This window comes from Parus major, chromosome 1A, assembly GCF_001522545.3.
Source record: "Parus major isolate Abel chromosome 1A, Parus_major1.1, whole genome shotgun sequence".
NCBI lineage: Eukaryota > Metazoa > Chordata > Aves > Passeriformes > Paridae > Parus > Parus major.
Window position 1 is genome coordinate 64,573,683 of NC_031773.1, and position 15,056 is coordinate 64,588,738.

General features: G+C 39.1%; 1 protein-coding gene across 2 annotated transcripts in view; it reads right to left on the minus strand.

The window, feature by feature from the left end:
- ATXN10 (ataxin 10) overlaps positions 1–15,056 on the minus strand; it is a 97,857-nt gene that overhangs the window by 43,093 nt on the left and 39,708 nt on the right. For both annotated transcript variants that reach the window (XR_004497457.1, XM_015627591.3), the window contains exons 6-9: positions 14,929–15,009; positions 8,097–8,262; positions 4,229–4,337; positions 2,328–2,497 (exon numbers count right to left, since the gene is read on the minus strand). Coding sequence is in view for 1 of the 2 variants with exons in the window: in XM_015627591.3 (XP_015483077.1) it covers positions 2,328–2,497; positions 4,229–4,337; positions 8,097–8,262; positions 14,929–15,009 (526 nt within the window). In the remaining variant the exon portion in view is untranslated. The remainder of the gene's footprint in view (positions 1–2,327; positions 2,498–4,228; positions 4,338–8,096; positions 8,263–14,928; positions 15,010–15,056) is intronic.

Below are 15,056 nucleotides of genomic sequence, written 5' to 3' on the forward strand. Positions count from 1 at the left end.
CAAACCAGTCCACTAATCCTCTGCGATTATGGTTGTTATAGCAGGTGAAGATCATGAACAGAGAGGTGGAAAAGCAGCCTTTGCAGAGCGATTCTCATCTCCCTCCAGACAGTTTGTAGCTTTAGCTCCAACCAGCAACCCATCCAGTTGACCTGCCCCACTGAACTTGGAGACATGCACTGCAGGACCCACACCCAGGAGGGCAAGTAGCCTGGGTGTCACTCAGCTCAGGAAAGAGCTCCCGGATGCAGTGATCCAACTGTTTCACAGTGAGCTTGGCCCAAGTCACTACTCAAACCCCAGATCTTTGGATATTGCTTTTTTTTCTAGAACTCAGGCAAACCAACATCAAGCATTAAGGTTGTATTACAGATCCATAGAATAAAATCATAGAATTGCCTGGGTTCAAATAGACCTTAGGGATGACAATGATTTTCCAAGCCCCCTGCCATGGGACAGGGACATCTTCCAATATACCAGGTTGCTCCAAGCCCTGCCCAGTCTGGCCTTGGACACTCTTAGGGATGGACCATTCACAACTTCTCTGGGCAACCTGTGCCAGGGCCTCATCATCCTCACAGCCAAGAATTTCTTCCTAATTCCTAATCCTAATTCCTGTTTCCAGGCTCTTCTTGCCATGCAGCCCTCTCCTGCAAGGCAACCATCCAGGCTGTCCCGAGAGAGCCGCTTCCCCATCCCACAGTTCCCACTTTCCCACCCCTTCTCCTTCTCCCACAGGAGAGCAAGAGCCACTGGTAAAGTCCAAGGTCTCTCACACACACTGGTCACTTGGCTGGTTACATAACCCCACAATCCACCCTTTTTACATTGCTTTTGATTAAATATAGACAACAAACTGTGTGTAAACCCAGTAACGGATACAAAGTCAGACTTATATTGTGAGGTACATGTCTGAAGTGAGGTGAGAACTCAGTTCTAGGTCTGAGCCATGCACCACTTTGAAAAATAACTCTTACCTCAAAACTCTTCTTATCTGTGCAATGACAGCAGCTGCTTGTCCCATCATCACAAGCATGTGTTTATGTGTGAAAATAACCTTACAAACTGCTTTAAATATATGAAATAAATCTGTATTTATTTAAACAAATATTATTATTTAAATTTATTTTAATTAACTAAATTTATTTCACATTTAATTTCATATTTAAATTAATTATTTATTTAAATTAAATATTAAATAAACTGAAGGTGCAGACAGGATAAGATACAACTGGCATTACTGAAGTTTCAATGGCATGTAAATAAAGTACCATGATATCACACCAGAATTTAAATAATTTTTAAGACAGCATAAGGCAATACTATTTTCAGACAGTTTATAGCAATTTAGTACCCAACTTCCATTGAAAATATTAAGTCTGCATGCTTAATTGCTCCAGGGACCTTTGAGAATCCCAGCAAAAAGGATAATAATCTGTAAATCAACCCTTTCAAAATTAAGCAATCCTCTCCCCTCCACTATTCATTAGGTAATCCATAAAAATGTACTTTATTTCCACAAACACATATTACATCATAATGGGTTAGAGACATAGCTAAGCAAGAGTGATTAATAGTATTAATAATATTTTTCAGACATATTAAAAACTTTGATTACGTACTCTTAATATGAATGGGGAAGAAGAAGATCATTCCTGTATTACCCATCCAGAGGATCTTAATACTAGAATTTGACAGACAAAGACACTTTTGGAAGTGTTTTTCTTGCTGAAACTAAGATAATCTAACAAATCCTGGAGGAAAGCCGCATCTTTTATCACTCAAAAAAAAAAACCCCAAAAAAACAAGTTTAATATTTAAAGCTTGCTGCTGTTTCCCCTTTATTCCCACTGTGGAAACAAAACTGGTTTTCTATATAGGAATTATAAGATAAAGGGTTTCAAGTGATTTGATAAAGGCAGACCTGCATTTTTGAAGTGACATGAAAAAGGAAGAAAAATCATTAGACTAATTCAAAGATTTAAAGCTAAGTCTATACAACAATTCACATCCATTTCCCTTCAAAGTGAAATTGAAACTCAATTTCAGACTTTTCAAAGAAAGTGCAAAAGTGAAAACTATAAAGGAATTAGGCACTGGCTTGCATTTTACAGGGCTGAAACAAAAGGTAGGCAGGCAATTACATTGTTATTAAAAATCAGCAGAAATGTGATAGTAATTCATACTCACTAAAAAAAAAAGCTTCCTTTCCACAATCAATTTTACAATTTACATATCAGTTTCTAGACCAACAGTATATTTGCTTCTTTATAGCCAGACATCTGTTTACACATCAGAACTCTGTCAGAAAAAATGTGTAAGCTCACCTTCTCTTGGTTTTCCTTATTCTTGTAACACAGATTTCCAATCAAACGAATGAGATGAGATTTGAATCCCACAGCTGGATGTGAAATTTCTTCCTGACCTGTCACAGCATGGGTGGCAGTGAAAATATTTACAGCCTGTTTCCCAGCAAGGTGAGTTAATCTCAGGGTATCTAGAAAAAACATTTTAGTACATTACCAAGAGAAAATTAGTCTCACATGGCACAGAGCTTTATTATCAATTGTTGAGTTCAATGCTAAGTAACATAATTTCTGATATTCAACATCATGTCAAAGAACTATGAAATTTTACCTCATTGTGTGATTTAGGCTAATATAATCAACCATAAAAGACTAGCCCAATGTCAGAAGGCATTTTTGCATACTTTTTACACCCTTAGATATTTCACACATGAAGGCTGAAGGCTGCTGCCATCCATCTCCACCTGAAGATTCAGAATTTGTAGGCTGTTGAGAATTCTGGGACCATAAATATATTGCTACAACCAAGATTTTTAGAAAACTTCCTGTAGCTTGAATATGTCACAGCAATACATACTAACCCCAGAATCCCTTTTTCCTCTCTTCTTCGGCCTGTTCCTGGCACTGTAGCATGGTGAGAAATTTCAAGTACACAAAATTACAGAACAGTTTGGGTTAGAAAGGACTTTAAAGATCCCCTTATCTCATCTACCATGGGCAGGGACACCTTCCACTATCCCAGGTTGCTCCAAGCCCCATCCAACCTGGCCTTGGGCATTTCCAGGGATGGGGCAGCCACAGCTTCTCTGGGCAACCTGTGCCAGGGCCTCACCTCCGTCACAATCTAACCCTACTCTCTAGCAGTTTGAAGCCATTCCCCTTCCTCTGTCACAACAGGTCAATAGCATCCCTCCATCTTTCCCACAGGCTCCCTTCAGGTACTGGAAGGCCACAATTACGTCTCCCTGAAGCTTCTCTTCTCCAGGCTCAACAATCCTAATTGTCTCAGCCTCTCCTCACAGCAGTTCTGTGCTCCATCCCTCTGATCAACTGTAAGTTTCCTTAATACACACATGCACAAAATAAATCCTGTTGTTAGTCATTGTAAGCCATAATTCTATGAAGCTGCCACCAGAAATAGAGGTTTGGTTGCTTTTTATGTTTTTCTTTTGTTGTTGCTGGAGATCTTTATTTGGATTTTTCTTTGCTTGTTTGGGCTTTTTTACAGTAAGAACCCTTCAAACATTTCAAAAGGGGTCATCGCTAGCAACTGTTTCAGCCTTTTTATTTTTTAATTTTTACCCATTTGTCTTAAAAATACACAAACTTTTACAATATTCTCACAAAATTATAGCATACTTCAATCTCAAAGTGCTATGATGTAAAAAAGCACAGGTCATGGTATGTATCACCCTCCCTTAAGCATCTTTGGAACACCCTGGCATAATTTTCTTTGTGTACAAAGAAAATTTTCTTCCCTTGCTGCTTCTTAGCTTCTTTAAAGTTGACCTTTAAAAGTCACTGAATTTAATTAATAAAATTCAAATTGCACTTAAATTTTAGAAATTTGGGAAACAGAAGAGAACAGGCATGGAGGACAAGCCCTTTTCCTACTTCTTGAAGAAACTCTTCCATGCATTCAGCCAGTGGAAGAGCATAGAAAGCAGCTGTCCATTGCATCCCTTTCTGTAGGAAAAGAGCATTGCTGATACTTGAATCAAGGCTCTGTTGGGCAACACAGACCAGCAGAGAAAGTGGAGAAGCAGAAAATTTCCAGGATCAAATATTTGAAAATGCAGATTAACTACATTTCCTATTTATTTACCTTATTCAGAGGCCAGAATTATAATTACCACCAGTTGTGAAAGACATGTTTTCATTCACAGAGCACCAACAGTTAAGCCTTGTGGCTATTGACTCACCTACAGCTGTTTCAAGCAAACCAGGGAATGCCTGCAGATGTTCCAGCTGGCTGTTGTTCGAGGTCATTTCACAAAGAACGTCGAGAAGACGAATTGTCACCAGTGCTTCCTGGAATGAAAACTGCATTTCTGAAAATGGCCTATAAAGGCTATCATAAAAACATAAACCCAGAAATGTAAACAGGGGAAAGGAACTCTCAGCTCCTCAGGTTCTGTGCAGGTCTTCCAAACTGCCAAGAATAAATTTATATAAAATTAGGGCAACTTTCTAAAATAACAATAACATATTAGATTGCAATAATTTCTTTTCTACAGTTAGTGTTATATCTGCCTGAAAAATCATGGGGAAACCAAAACAGAGCCATAAGGGATAAAATTTTAACAAAAACAGAGTCACTTCCAAAAGGAGAAATACAGAAAATTACTAGCTGAGAAATTATTTCTGTATAAATGTTTTCTTTGAATTTATTCAGTCAGAGCGTTCCACTTTAAAGACACAAACACCGCCTGCAAGACACCAATTTGTTATCCACAGGAATTCTGTAAAGTTCTGTGGTCAAAAGAACTTTGGCTGTGAGAATTTACATTATTATTGTGTAAACAGGATTGCAGTCAGAGATACAGCATTTTGGTTAGGTATGAGACACAATTCCATTTGCATATTATTTATTCAGCCAGAGAACTACTTTTTCTCACCAAATATGTTGGTCCTGCTTATAATGATAATCCAGCACTTACAAAAATGCCTTAAGAGCACATCACAGAATTTGGAACACCACATATTGCTCAAGAGCCAGGCTGTGCCTGCAAGATGATCCCACTCCAGGTGAGTTACATAAACTGCAAGTAGCCATGAAAAGGCTCAGACATTGGTCACAGTAACTATTCCTGCCTTTTCTGGTCCAGGAAAAAAAAAGGGTTACTTAACAGTATAATATTTTGGATTTCCATAAACAACAGAATGTTACTCAAATCATCAATAATAGTGTTCAGTAATTAAGTAGTACAATTATATTCATTCACTGCTCCTTGAAAACACCAAATTGCTATAGGGTCCAGGTACTAAATCAGTATTTTCATTTTTTGACCCCCATACAGATGTAGGAAAGTGCAAGTCTTGCCCTAAATTACTCAATAAACTGCTTTATCAGCACAGAGGCAGAGTCTAAACACATCTAAACATTAAACACTCCAAACATTATCCTCTTGCAAATTGATAATACCGCAATTGTATTTCAGAGACAGTAACCAGCTTTTTACAATTTTTAAGAGGAACAGATTATTTAAAAACCATAGAAGAACTCACAAATTTTCATTTATATTTGAAACTTGCTAAGTTCAAAAAATTGTTCCTTCCCTGCTGCTGACTTTACTTTGAATTTGGAAAAAATTTTGGAAAAATCCACATTTTTCCAAACACAAAAAAAAGGTTGTTTTTTTTTTTTTTGCCCTCCACCTGTACAAAAGAAAGGCAGTAAAGGAAAATACTTCCTTCTGAAGTTCAAAATCCAAAACAGTCTGAACTCTGACAGACATTCCTATATGGATACAATCTGAAAAGTAAATAAGGAAGTAATTGATGACTTTTTAAATAAGCATATTTAGAGCAAGATGTAGAAAAGATGTTTCTTATAAAGAGATGAACTAAGTCCAGGGAAGGTTTTTATTTTGCAAATATGGTTTAAAGTTAGTACAGGCAATCTGATGCTCAATTCAGGCTTCAAATGGAAAAGCTGTTTTAAACATTGGCTTAAGCATTGCAAAAGCATATGATTAGCTGCTCATGGGTTTAAGATGCAAGCTACAAGATCTGATTTTCCTTAAGAAAACAAGTGTCTACATATAACAAATTAAACAGTGGATGGGGACACCCAGACAAGATTCTGGGAGTCAGGCCAGTCCAAGGACTGTTCCCTAAAGTTTTCCAATGTGGCCTCAGAGCTCTGGAGTCTAAGGCAGCTCACTACTACAGACACAGCCTGAGCAAGGTACTTGGTTTGTGGGCCACAGAAAAGGCCAGGCAAAGCCAAGTTGAGTATCACAGATGTTGTCTAAAGCATTTTTAATGACAGACTCTAAATGCACAACTAATTTTTTTTCAATTAAATACAACTGCTACACAAAACCTAAAAATACTTAAAATAATGAGGAGAAATTGATGCAATTCTTTATAATTTCTTGTAAGAAAAGAAACAGTTTTATGAAGTTAGACTGGCATTTCTCTTTTCCCACAGTAAGCATACATTGTGAACAAATGTATACACAGATACGCATGCACACATACTGCCCTCAACTTATTCACCTATCAGGACTTATATTTTCTGTTCATTCAGTGAGCCCCATTTTCCCACCAAACAGTGACACTCAGCTTATCATGCATTTTGTTTATGTGAGAGAAGAGTAAGAAGTCAGTGTCAATCAGGGCAAGTTATGCAGTAATATTCACAATACTGTTGTCCCAGCACCTTCTGGTTGGACAGAGACCTTGTTCTGGTGGGTGCAAACAAATAGTTTGTTTCCATGAACTGAAACCACAGAAAGTGGCCTGGAAAGTAACCACAAAGGATAAAAAACCGAAAAAAAAGGAAGGCAGGGGGCAAAAAAAAAGCAAAGATGGAATTGTCTCAATGTACAGCCTCTCACTGCCAAGTTAGTACCTTTTCCAGAAGTAGTCACTTAAGTTACCTGACATAAGTTAGGCCAACCAATTGGGGCAGTGGGGAGGCTGTGTTTCTTGGACAGATAAGAAGAGATTGTGCGCTTGTTGGTTTGTGTTTTGGTTTTTAAACACATCTCCACCACCTCCCATAATGTGATTTATGGTATTTTTTCACAACATGTCTCAACCTACTTTTAAAATTCTTATGTCTATTTAAATGAAAAATGCCAAGCAAGTACAACACTTTTCAACATCATCATATAAAAGCGCTTAAGATAATTTTTTTTTTGCTTTGATAATAAATTATGACACTTCTTCTTTAGAGTTTTTGAAAGTGAAACTATTGCACGTTAATTTTTATATGAAAAATAAAATACTCTGACTACATGTATATTACTGCTTCCCATCTATGAACAGAATAAATATTTTTATTTTGGTTCATATTTGAATCACAGGATCATCACAGAATCACAAAATATTCTGAGCTGAAAGGCAGCCATGAGGATAAAGTCCAGCTCTCAGGTGAAAGGCCCATATGGGGATCAAACCCACAACCTTGGTGTTACCAGCATCATGCTCTGACCTCTGAGCTCATCTCAGGTCATGGTCTGAGCTGGAAGGGACCTTAAGGCCCATCCTGTCCCACCCCCTGCCTTGGGCAGGGATACCTTCCACTAGATCAGGTTGCTCCAAGCCCTGTCCAGTCTTGCCTTGGACACTTCCAGGGACAGGGCAGCCACAGCTTCTCTGGGCAACCTGTTCCAGGGCCTCACCAACCTCACAGGGAAGAATTTCTTCCTAGCATCTAATCTTTACTCTCTGTCAGTGTGAAGCCATTCCCCCTTGTCCTGTCACTACAAGCCCTTCTAAATTTGAATTAATATCAATTCCCAACTCAAATAAATTATAGAAGTGATCCTTAGTAAGATAATAAAATATCCAAATATGTGACAACTTGAACATTTCTTAGATTTTGAAACATTTACCAATGGGGTAGACTTATTCCAAAGTACCATATCCTTTGCCATCCTCAAATTAAAAGCAAAAGTTGGCTGCTCTCCTATGGGCTCTACTGTGCACTTTGCCACTGCTTTCCCAACATAAACTGGAAATGGTACTGTTATGTATGCCCCCTTGTGCAACAGTGGCAATGAGGAATCATCATGTCTATGTTCTAAATTCTAGTACTTAAACGGATATCAGTCATACCTCATCTTCTGCATCTGCTGCAGCAGTTAACTTGAGCACAGCTCCACATTTCTCTTGGAAGCAGACTGCAAGGAAATCAGCATGTCTCACAAACACATTCATTTCTTCACTGGTAACTGAGTCCTTGTCACTTAATTTCACCATCATTAGCTCTAACAAAGTAACTCTGGAGACAGAAAAAAAATTTGTTAGTCAGATTCACTGAGCCATATAGAACTATCAGTAGAGCAAGCAGTAGTTAAAAAAGATAAAAACAATTATCATGCTTGTAACAGAAAGGTTTTAAAAATTAACAAGCCTCATGAATACTGGCAATCAATTTCAGTCTCCTGGGCTTTTTCTTCTGTACAGAATTAATTTAATTCATCATTTAATTAATACAATCTGGCCAGACTGTCAATATTTTTCTCAAGTCTATTTCAATTTATAATTTCTTATGTCCCCCCCAAAAAAATTACTGAGAGTGCATATTCCCTGTATCTAAAATTTAGAGCAAACCAGCTCTTAAAAGCTGTTTGTAAGCATAGAAAAATAAGCACAGACTATTTGACAGCTTCTGTTTGAAAAATACAGGTTTTCACAGCCCTTGCCTTGCCCACAATCCTTCACTAACTCTTCCCCACACCCCCAAAACAATTCTGAGCCCAAACAGGGAAAATAAAAATTGATATGCACACTCTGTTCTTTACAGTCATTTCATAACTGTTACTAGATGGACTATGTAAATCTAAGTTAATCACTTATGTACCCAGTCAGAGATATTCAATGTATTAAGCTGGCAAGTAACTAGATACATAATGAAGCGCTATGAAATCTACTTGGGCTGCATTTTTTAACAGCTTTAATGTAATTTTATTTCCAACGCTGTTTCATGTTGTCAGGGCAAATTGGAAGCATTTTGTGGAAGTAGGACTTGGCCATGGCAGAGGCTCTCCTACAGGTCCCTACTCCAGTCCAGCACACAGAGACTGGTAAAGTCTCACTCTCATTCTCTCAAACTGAAAGAACACTGTTTATTGAATTAATTCAAAAGCCAGCTCAGGCTTTTCTTTCAGTGAAATCTTTGAAATTCAGATGGAAGGACTGACATTTAAACATGTGGAATAGTTCAAATGCTTTTTCTTTTAAATTTACCAAGCAGGTTGTCAGAAGAGGAAGAGAAACATCTTTTTCTGTGGATAAATCTCAGTCACTGCTTTATTAACCTCCAAAAAACCACCTCTATTAATCACAAAACAGCTGCTTAGTCCTTGCTAAACTCAGTTCTCAATGTCATAAATACAGCTGCATTAAACTATTATCTGAAGGAGGACAAAATTTTTTTCAACATGGCAGCACTTCTGTGCTGCTGGCACATTTGGCAAAGGGCAGACTCCAAAGAGGAGGCTGGAGCAACCTCTCTCAGGGGCTCTGCTCATGGTCTTTTTGTTCTGCAGGTTACAGCTGGTGCACCCTGCCCATCTCCAAATGACCAGAGTCCAGCTCCCTGAGACCCTGCACTGACCAACGGCTTTCCCATTTGACATCCCATATAAAACCCAAGCCCACAGATCTCTCATTTGCCCCCAGTACAGGGCAAGACTTGGTATGTCAGTTTTCACCAAATTTAGAGTCTTTCAAGCATGTGCTTTCAACACAGGCTGGTCACTGACTTGATGAACAAAGGAATTATTCCAGTACTGCAGTGTACTGGAATAAGACCAGTGGGTTGACCCTGGCCAGATGCCAGGCACCTACTGAAGCCACTATATCACTTCCCTCCCCTCCCCCCTTTAGCTGGACAGGGGAAGAAAACTTCACAGAGGGCTCGTGGGTTTAGATAAGGGCCACAAGAGATCACTCATCAAATACTGTCATGGCAAAACAAGCTTGAAATTAGAGATACAACTTAAATGTATTACTAACAAAATCAGAGCACGCTAATGAGAAATAAAATAAAACCTTAAAAACACCTTTCCCCCATCCCCCTCTCATCCCCAGCTCTCTCTCCTACCCCAGTGGTGCAAGTAGACAGGGAATGGGGTTATGGTCAGTTCATCATCCACTGTTTCTTCCTCTGCTCAGGAAAAGGAGTCACTCCCCTGCTGCACCGGGGGGCCCTTCCCACAGGAGAGAGTTCTCCATGAACTTCTCCAGTGTGAGTCCATCTCACAGGCAACAGATCCCTGCAAACTGCTGCAATGTGAGTCCATCCCACAGGCAACACTCCCCATCAAACTGCTGCAGCATGGGTCACCCTACCATGGGTACAGTCTTTCAGGGACAGGCTGCTCCAGCACAGGCCCCTCTCTCCACAGGCTCCCACGGGGTCACAGCCTCCTCTCAGGCATCCCCCTGCTCTGGCATGGGGCTGGGTCTCCTCCATGGGCTGCAGGTGGATCTCTGCATGCCCATGGATCTCCATGGGCTGCAGGGGCACAGCTGCCTCACCATGGTCTGTGCCTTGGGCTGCAGAGGGATCCCAGCTCCAGTGCCTGGAACACCTCCTCCCCCTCCTTCTTCACTGACCTTGGTGTCTGCAGAGTTGTTTCTCTCACATATTCTTACTCTGCTCTTCCCCAACTGCAATTACAACTGTGCAAAAACTTCTTTTTCCTTTTTTCTGAAATATGTTATCACATTTACCACCATTTCTAATTGTCCCAGCCTTGACCAGTGACATGTTTGTCTTTGGAGCTGCCAGGGACTGGCTCTGCCAGACATGAAGGGAGCCTCCAGCAGCTTCTCACAGGAGCCACCCCTGTAATCCCCCTGCTACCAAAACAAGGCCATGCAAACATAAAACAAATACTATCTTCTGCTTGACAGGATTCTAGTCAGCACTTCTTGCACCAATAATCCAAATAATAAATGTTTAAAACTGACAAGCAATCCTTTCGTAAGCAAGCTGGAAAGTCACCACACTTATATAAACCCCATTAAATAGATTAAATGGTTGCTAATAGGGAAATTTTTTTGTACTACTCTTCCCCTTGCAATATGAATGGACGCCTTTTTCAACAGCTGCAGTCCTTCGTTAAAACACCACCTGAATGTCATTTCTTTGGAAGTTTTCTGGTCTCTTTAGGCATTCAAGTCAAACTGTTCTGTTGAGTTTTCTTCCAGGCACAGTCATTCAGGACATGCCCATCTTTGAATTTCAAGCAAGTCTTGCTATTTAGCCAGTAATTTCTTGAGAGTGATGTGCTTTGTTCTAGTGCAAGTTCCCTCACATTCCTTTTTTCTACCGTTTCTCTCAGTTTTCTTTTAAAACTCACCCTAATTTTTCCAAATTAGTTCTCCCAGACAATGCAATTTGCCCATTTCTTTTAAATAATCTCACAACTGTTGAGCCATTCAAATGACAGTGTTTCTTCCTATTTGTTTGTCTGCAGCTAAATGCAACAAATATGACAACTGCTAGTACCAGGTGAAATTTTGTAACACTCAGTTCAATATCTCAAATCTAATTCTGTGTATTATATTTACAATTATACCTATGTTTGGAAATAATCATGCCATGTCATTTTCCTTTTCTTTAGGCACTACTGAGGAATACCTTTTGTGAATCTCTGGCAGTTTTTTCCCCCCCCTAGACAAATAGAAACCAGTTCTTCCTGAAGCCTACTAAATTGGCATAAACTTAAACAGCCACTATAAGGTATTTGCAGTCATCAGTAAAACAAACTTTTGTCTCCTATAGCCTGCAAACAAACCACAGAATGAAAGTGCAATTTAAATCTGGAAGCTCATTACTACAAAATAAAATGCTGCCTCACTAAGCCTAAAACTAGCAGTGTAAAATTCTATTGATTTTCTTAGCATCAAACCATATTTGCATCAAATGTGGGTTTTTATAACCTCTTAACAAGCGCTGTACACTTGGGACATTCTCCCTCTGTGACTTTGGCTTCTCCTTCCTGAAACACTTCCCTGACAGTAATGGTTCCATGAGACAAATTAGGCCCTTCCTCACAACTTTCACTTCTTTCATCTTCAAATGATACTTTGCTAGCATCATATTAAATGAAATCTGGCAAATTTGTGAGCAGCTGTAGTTCAGTGCTACCTTCGGCTACCCTATGTCTGTGAGTATTGCCATCCCAAGCACTGACAATGCTAGCCCTGTAGCTGAGCATTAGCAAGAAGTGGTGCTGCTTACATGACCTGAGTGCCCATTTCCTGGCAGGAAATTCCATCAGTGTCTGCACCCTTCACTCGGGACACTTCACCTGACAACACTAAAATCAAACCTAGAGATGCAAATACTTGAGCATCTTAAAAACACCTGAAGCTATTCAGCTGCACTTTTTCATGCTGTTAAAAAGCCCTACTTAGAAGGGACAACAACAGATGTGCTCATTTTTGAAGATTTTATAATGTAATTAAGACAAGCAAGACATGAACTTACAGTGTCCATGCTCAAGGCTAACTTGGATGAATGCAAATCAGGCTTTTTCTAAATACTTCTGCCAAATACCTGCACACAGGTGCAGGAAAATCTCAAATCTGGCAAAAAAATTAAGAATCTATATTCCTTTAGCTCAATGGCCACATCCTTCTACAAAAATCCCTTCCAGAGAACCAGCATTGTCACAACACCATGCATTTCTCCAGGTCAGACTAACACCGAAAACCTGATCACATTAACACAGGATTTATTTCAGGCCATTTGCACACTCAGACACGCAACACATTAAACTTGTTAGGAGAATGAAAGATAAAGTTGTCCAGAAGTCAGGAATTTTATTGTAATTAAAAATTCAAATTCCTCATCTACTTGTATAAGAACTGCTTTGAGGCAGGCACTATGGCCGCTGTGACACAAATGCACTGGATTTCAACTGCAGGAAATACTTTGAATAGTGCAAATACTGTGAATAGTGCAAATAACCGAGGTTACATAGCCACATACACTCTGGGCATCACAGGCAACTGCCAGCTTTGGGAGTCACCACTAATGGGCATACTCATAAACTTCCTTAGCACAGCTAATTTAATTTGAGCAAACACATTTAAACTACCTGTATTTAATGTGCATGACAGAGGATACTGTAACTGAGGGCTACCATATATTCATGAGCTCCAACTGCCTTCCCCAGTCACCTCAATGGACATCTGTCCATTCTACATTTATAGCACTTGGTCAGTTTTACTGGACACCCAACAGGAGAATGCTTGTGGTGAAGACTCCTCATCTCTTTTTGAAACAATGAATTCCCTATGCTTTGGGGTTTATGGCTACTTTTTTCTCCAGTTCATGACAGTCAAAATGTTTGTATCTGAATTGGATTTGTCTTTTCATGTCTCTCAAAAGAATGCATTCTTAAATACACTAACACTACCTAGGAAGATGCCAGGGTAGGATATTCATCTATAGCTTGGATGCAAAAAGATTATTTCTACAGCACTTCCATTATGTTTGTCAGTAAACAAAGCACTGCCCAATTCATAAATGTACTGTGATTATGTCTTTGAAAATCTTAATGGAGTTGACCAGCAGAACTCTTGGGATAAATAATAAATTCAGCAGATATGCTCTAAATAGTGATCTCACCTGTGATCAGCTATGTCATGTCTACACCAAAAGCCTTTGAGGTGAGGGATCTGATGATCATCTGCAGTATGCTGAGACCTTTCTACAAACTGGTTACACCTACTGCTTTTAGTACAACTGAAAACCATAAACAGCTCTGTCTATCCTCAAAGGCATTACAGAAATGTGCAAACTGCCATTCATTACATTCCCCAGAAGAAAATTCAATCTAGTTCATTTACTTAAAACAGGTACACAGCACCTACCTCCTGGTGCATTAAACACACAGCTCAGATTTGTTCCCACTTGGTTATCCTGAATTATGGAGGAAAACAGTATCTCCCTCCTTACCATTCCCACCCTATACCATCCTCATACAAGAATGATATTTTTTTTATGGTTCAAACCTATTGCATATTCTTTCTTTGTCTGATAACCTTTCAGTTTTCTTATAATCTCAAATGAACCCTCACCTGTGGTAACACTAGAAACAAAACACAGGAAAAAACACAATGGCACTGTTTTATTTAGTGCTTTTTCACCTGCAAAAACTAGAGAGGAACTTCTGCAGCTTCCCTGGGTGGATGTAGAATATAGGCACATTAAACACATAAATGAGACCACAAAATCTTCAAGCAGTTGGAGGAGCTGTAGAATTCTAGCAGTGTTTCCCAAATTTGATTGTCTTAACAAAATATTTTTTTAATCTTCCTCAATTCTCTATTAAAGCAATGAACATTTTTCTATTATAACAGTGGCCATTTCCCATCAATTCAGCACATACTTACTTGAACAGCTATCAATGCTTCTTCAAGGTGAAGATTTGTTGAAGCTTTTCAACAGTAGAAATATTAAAGATTAAGTAATCACAGGCATCTGCTCATCTATGTTTTTTGTAGGTTCTGCTAACCTGTATGAGACACACTTCCATCTTTCTTAAAGGCTTCCTCTTAATTTCTTGACATATCAACAGAAGTATGATGAGCTAAGGACATTTCTAATCAAGCTGTAAAACTCTGCAGGGTGTGGCACTCTTATGAAATCAAGACCCAGGCATGAAATCCTTTCCTTTTTTGTGTGTGAAGTATTTCTTTACCGAGTAATGGCGCCAACCTGAATTCTGCAACCCTACATAAATCACTGCCAGTTGTGGCTAAGCTGTAATGTTAACCAACCAATTTAAAACCATTACTGACATAGAAACATGTATTTAGAGATTTTGTGCCAACTATGAAACCACACAGTTTTTCAATCATGTGAACAGGATACTCTATATGGAATGCTAAATAATAAAAGCCGCATTGGTTTTGGGGTTACCTTTCTTGATTGCTCAGTTTGGCATAGAGGGCTTTTACCAGCTCTGGACATTTCAGCAAATGTTCTGTAACAATCAGGAACCTAAAGGAAAAGAAAAAGAAAGTCTTACTAGTGCTGTAAAAGCAGTA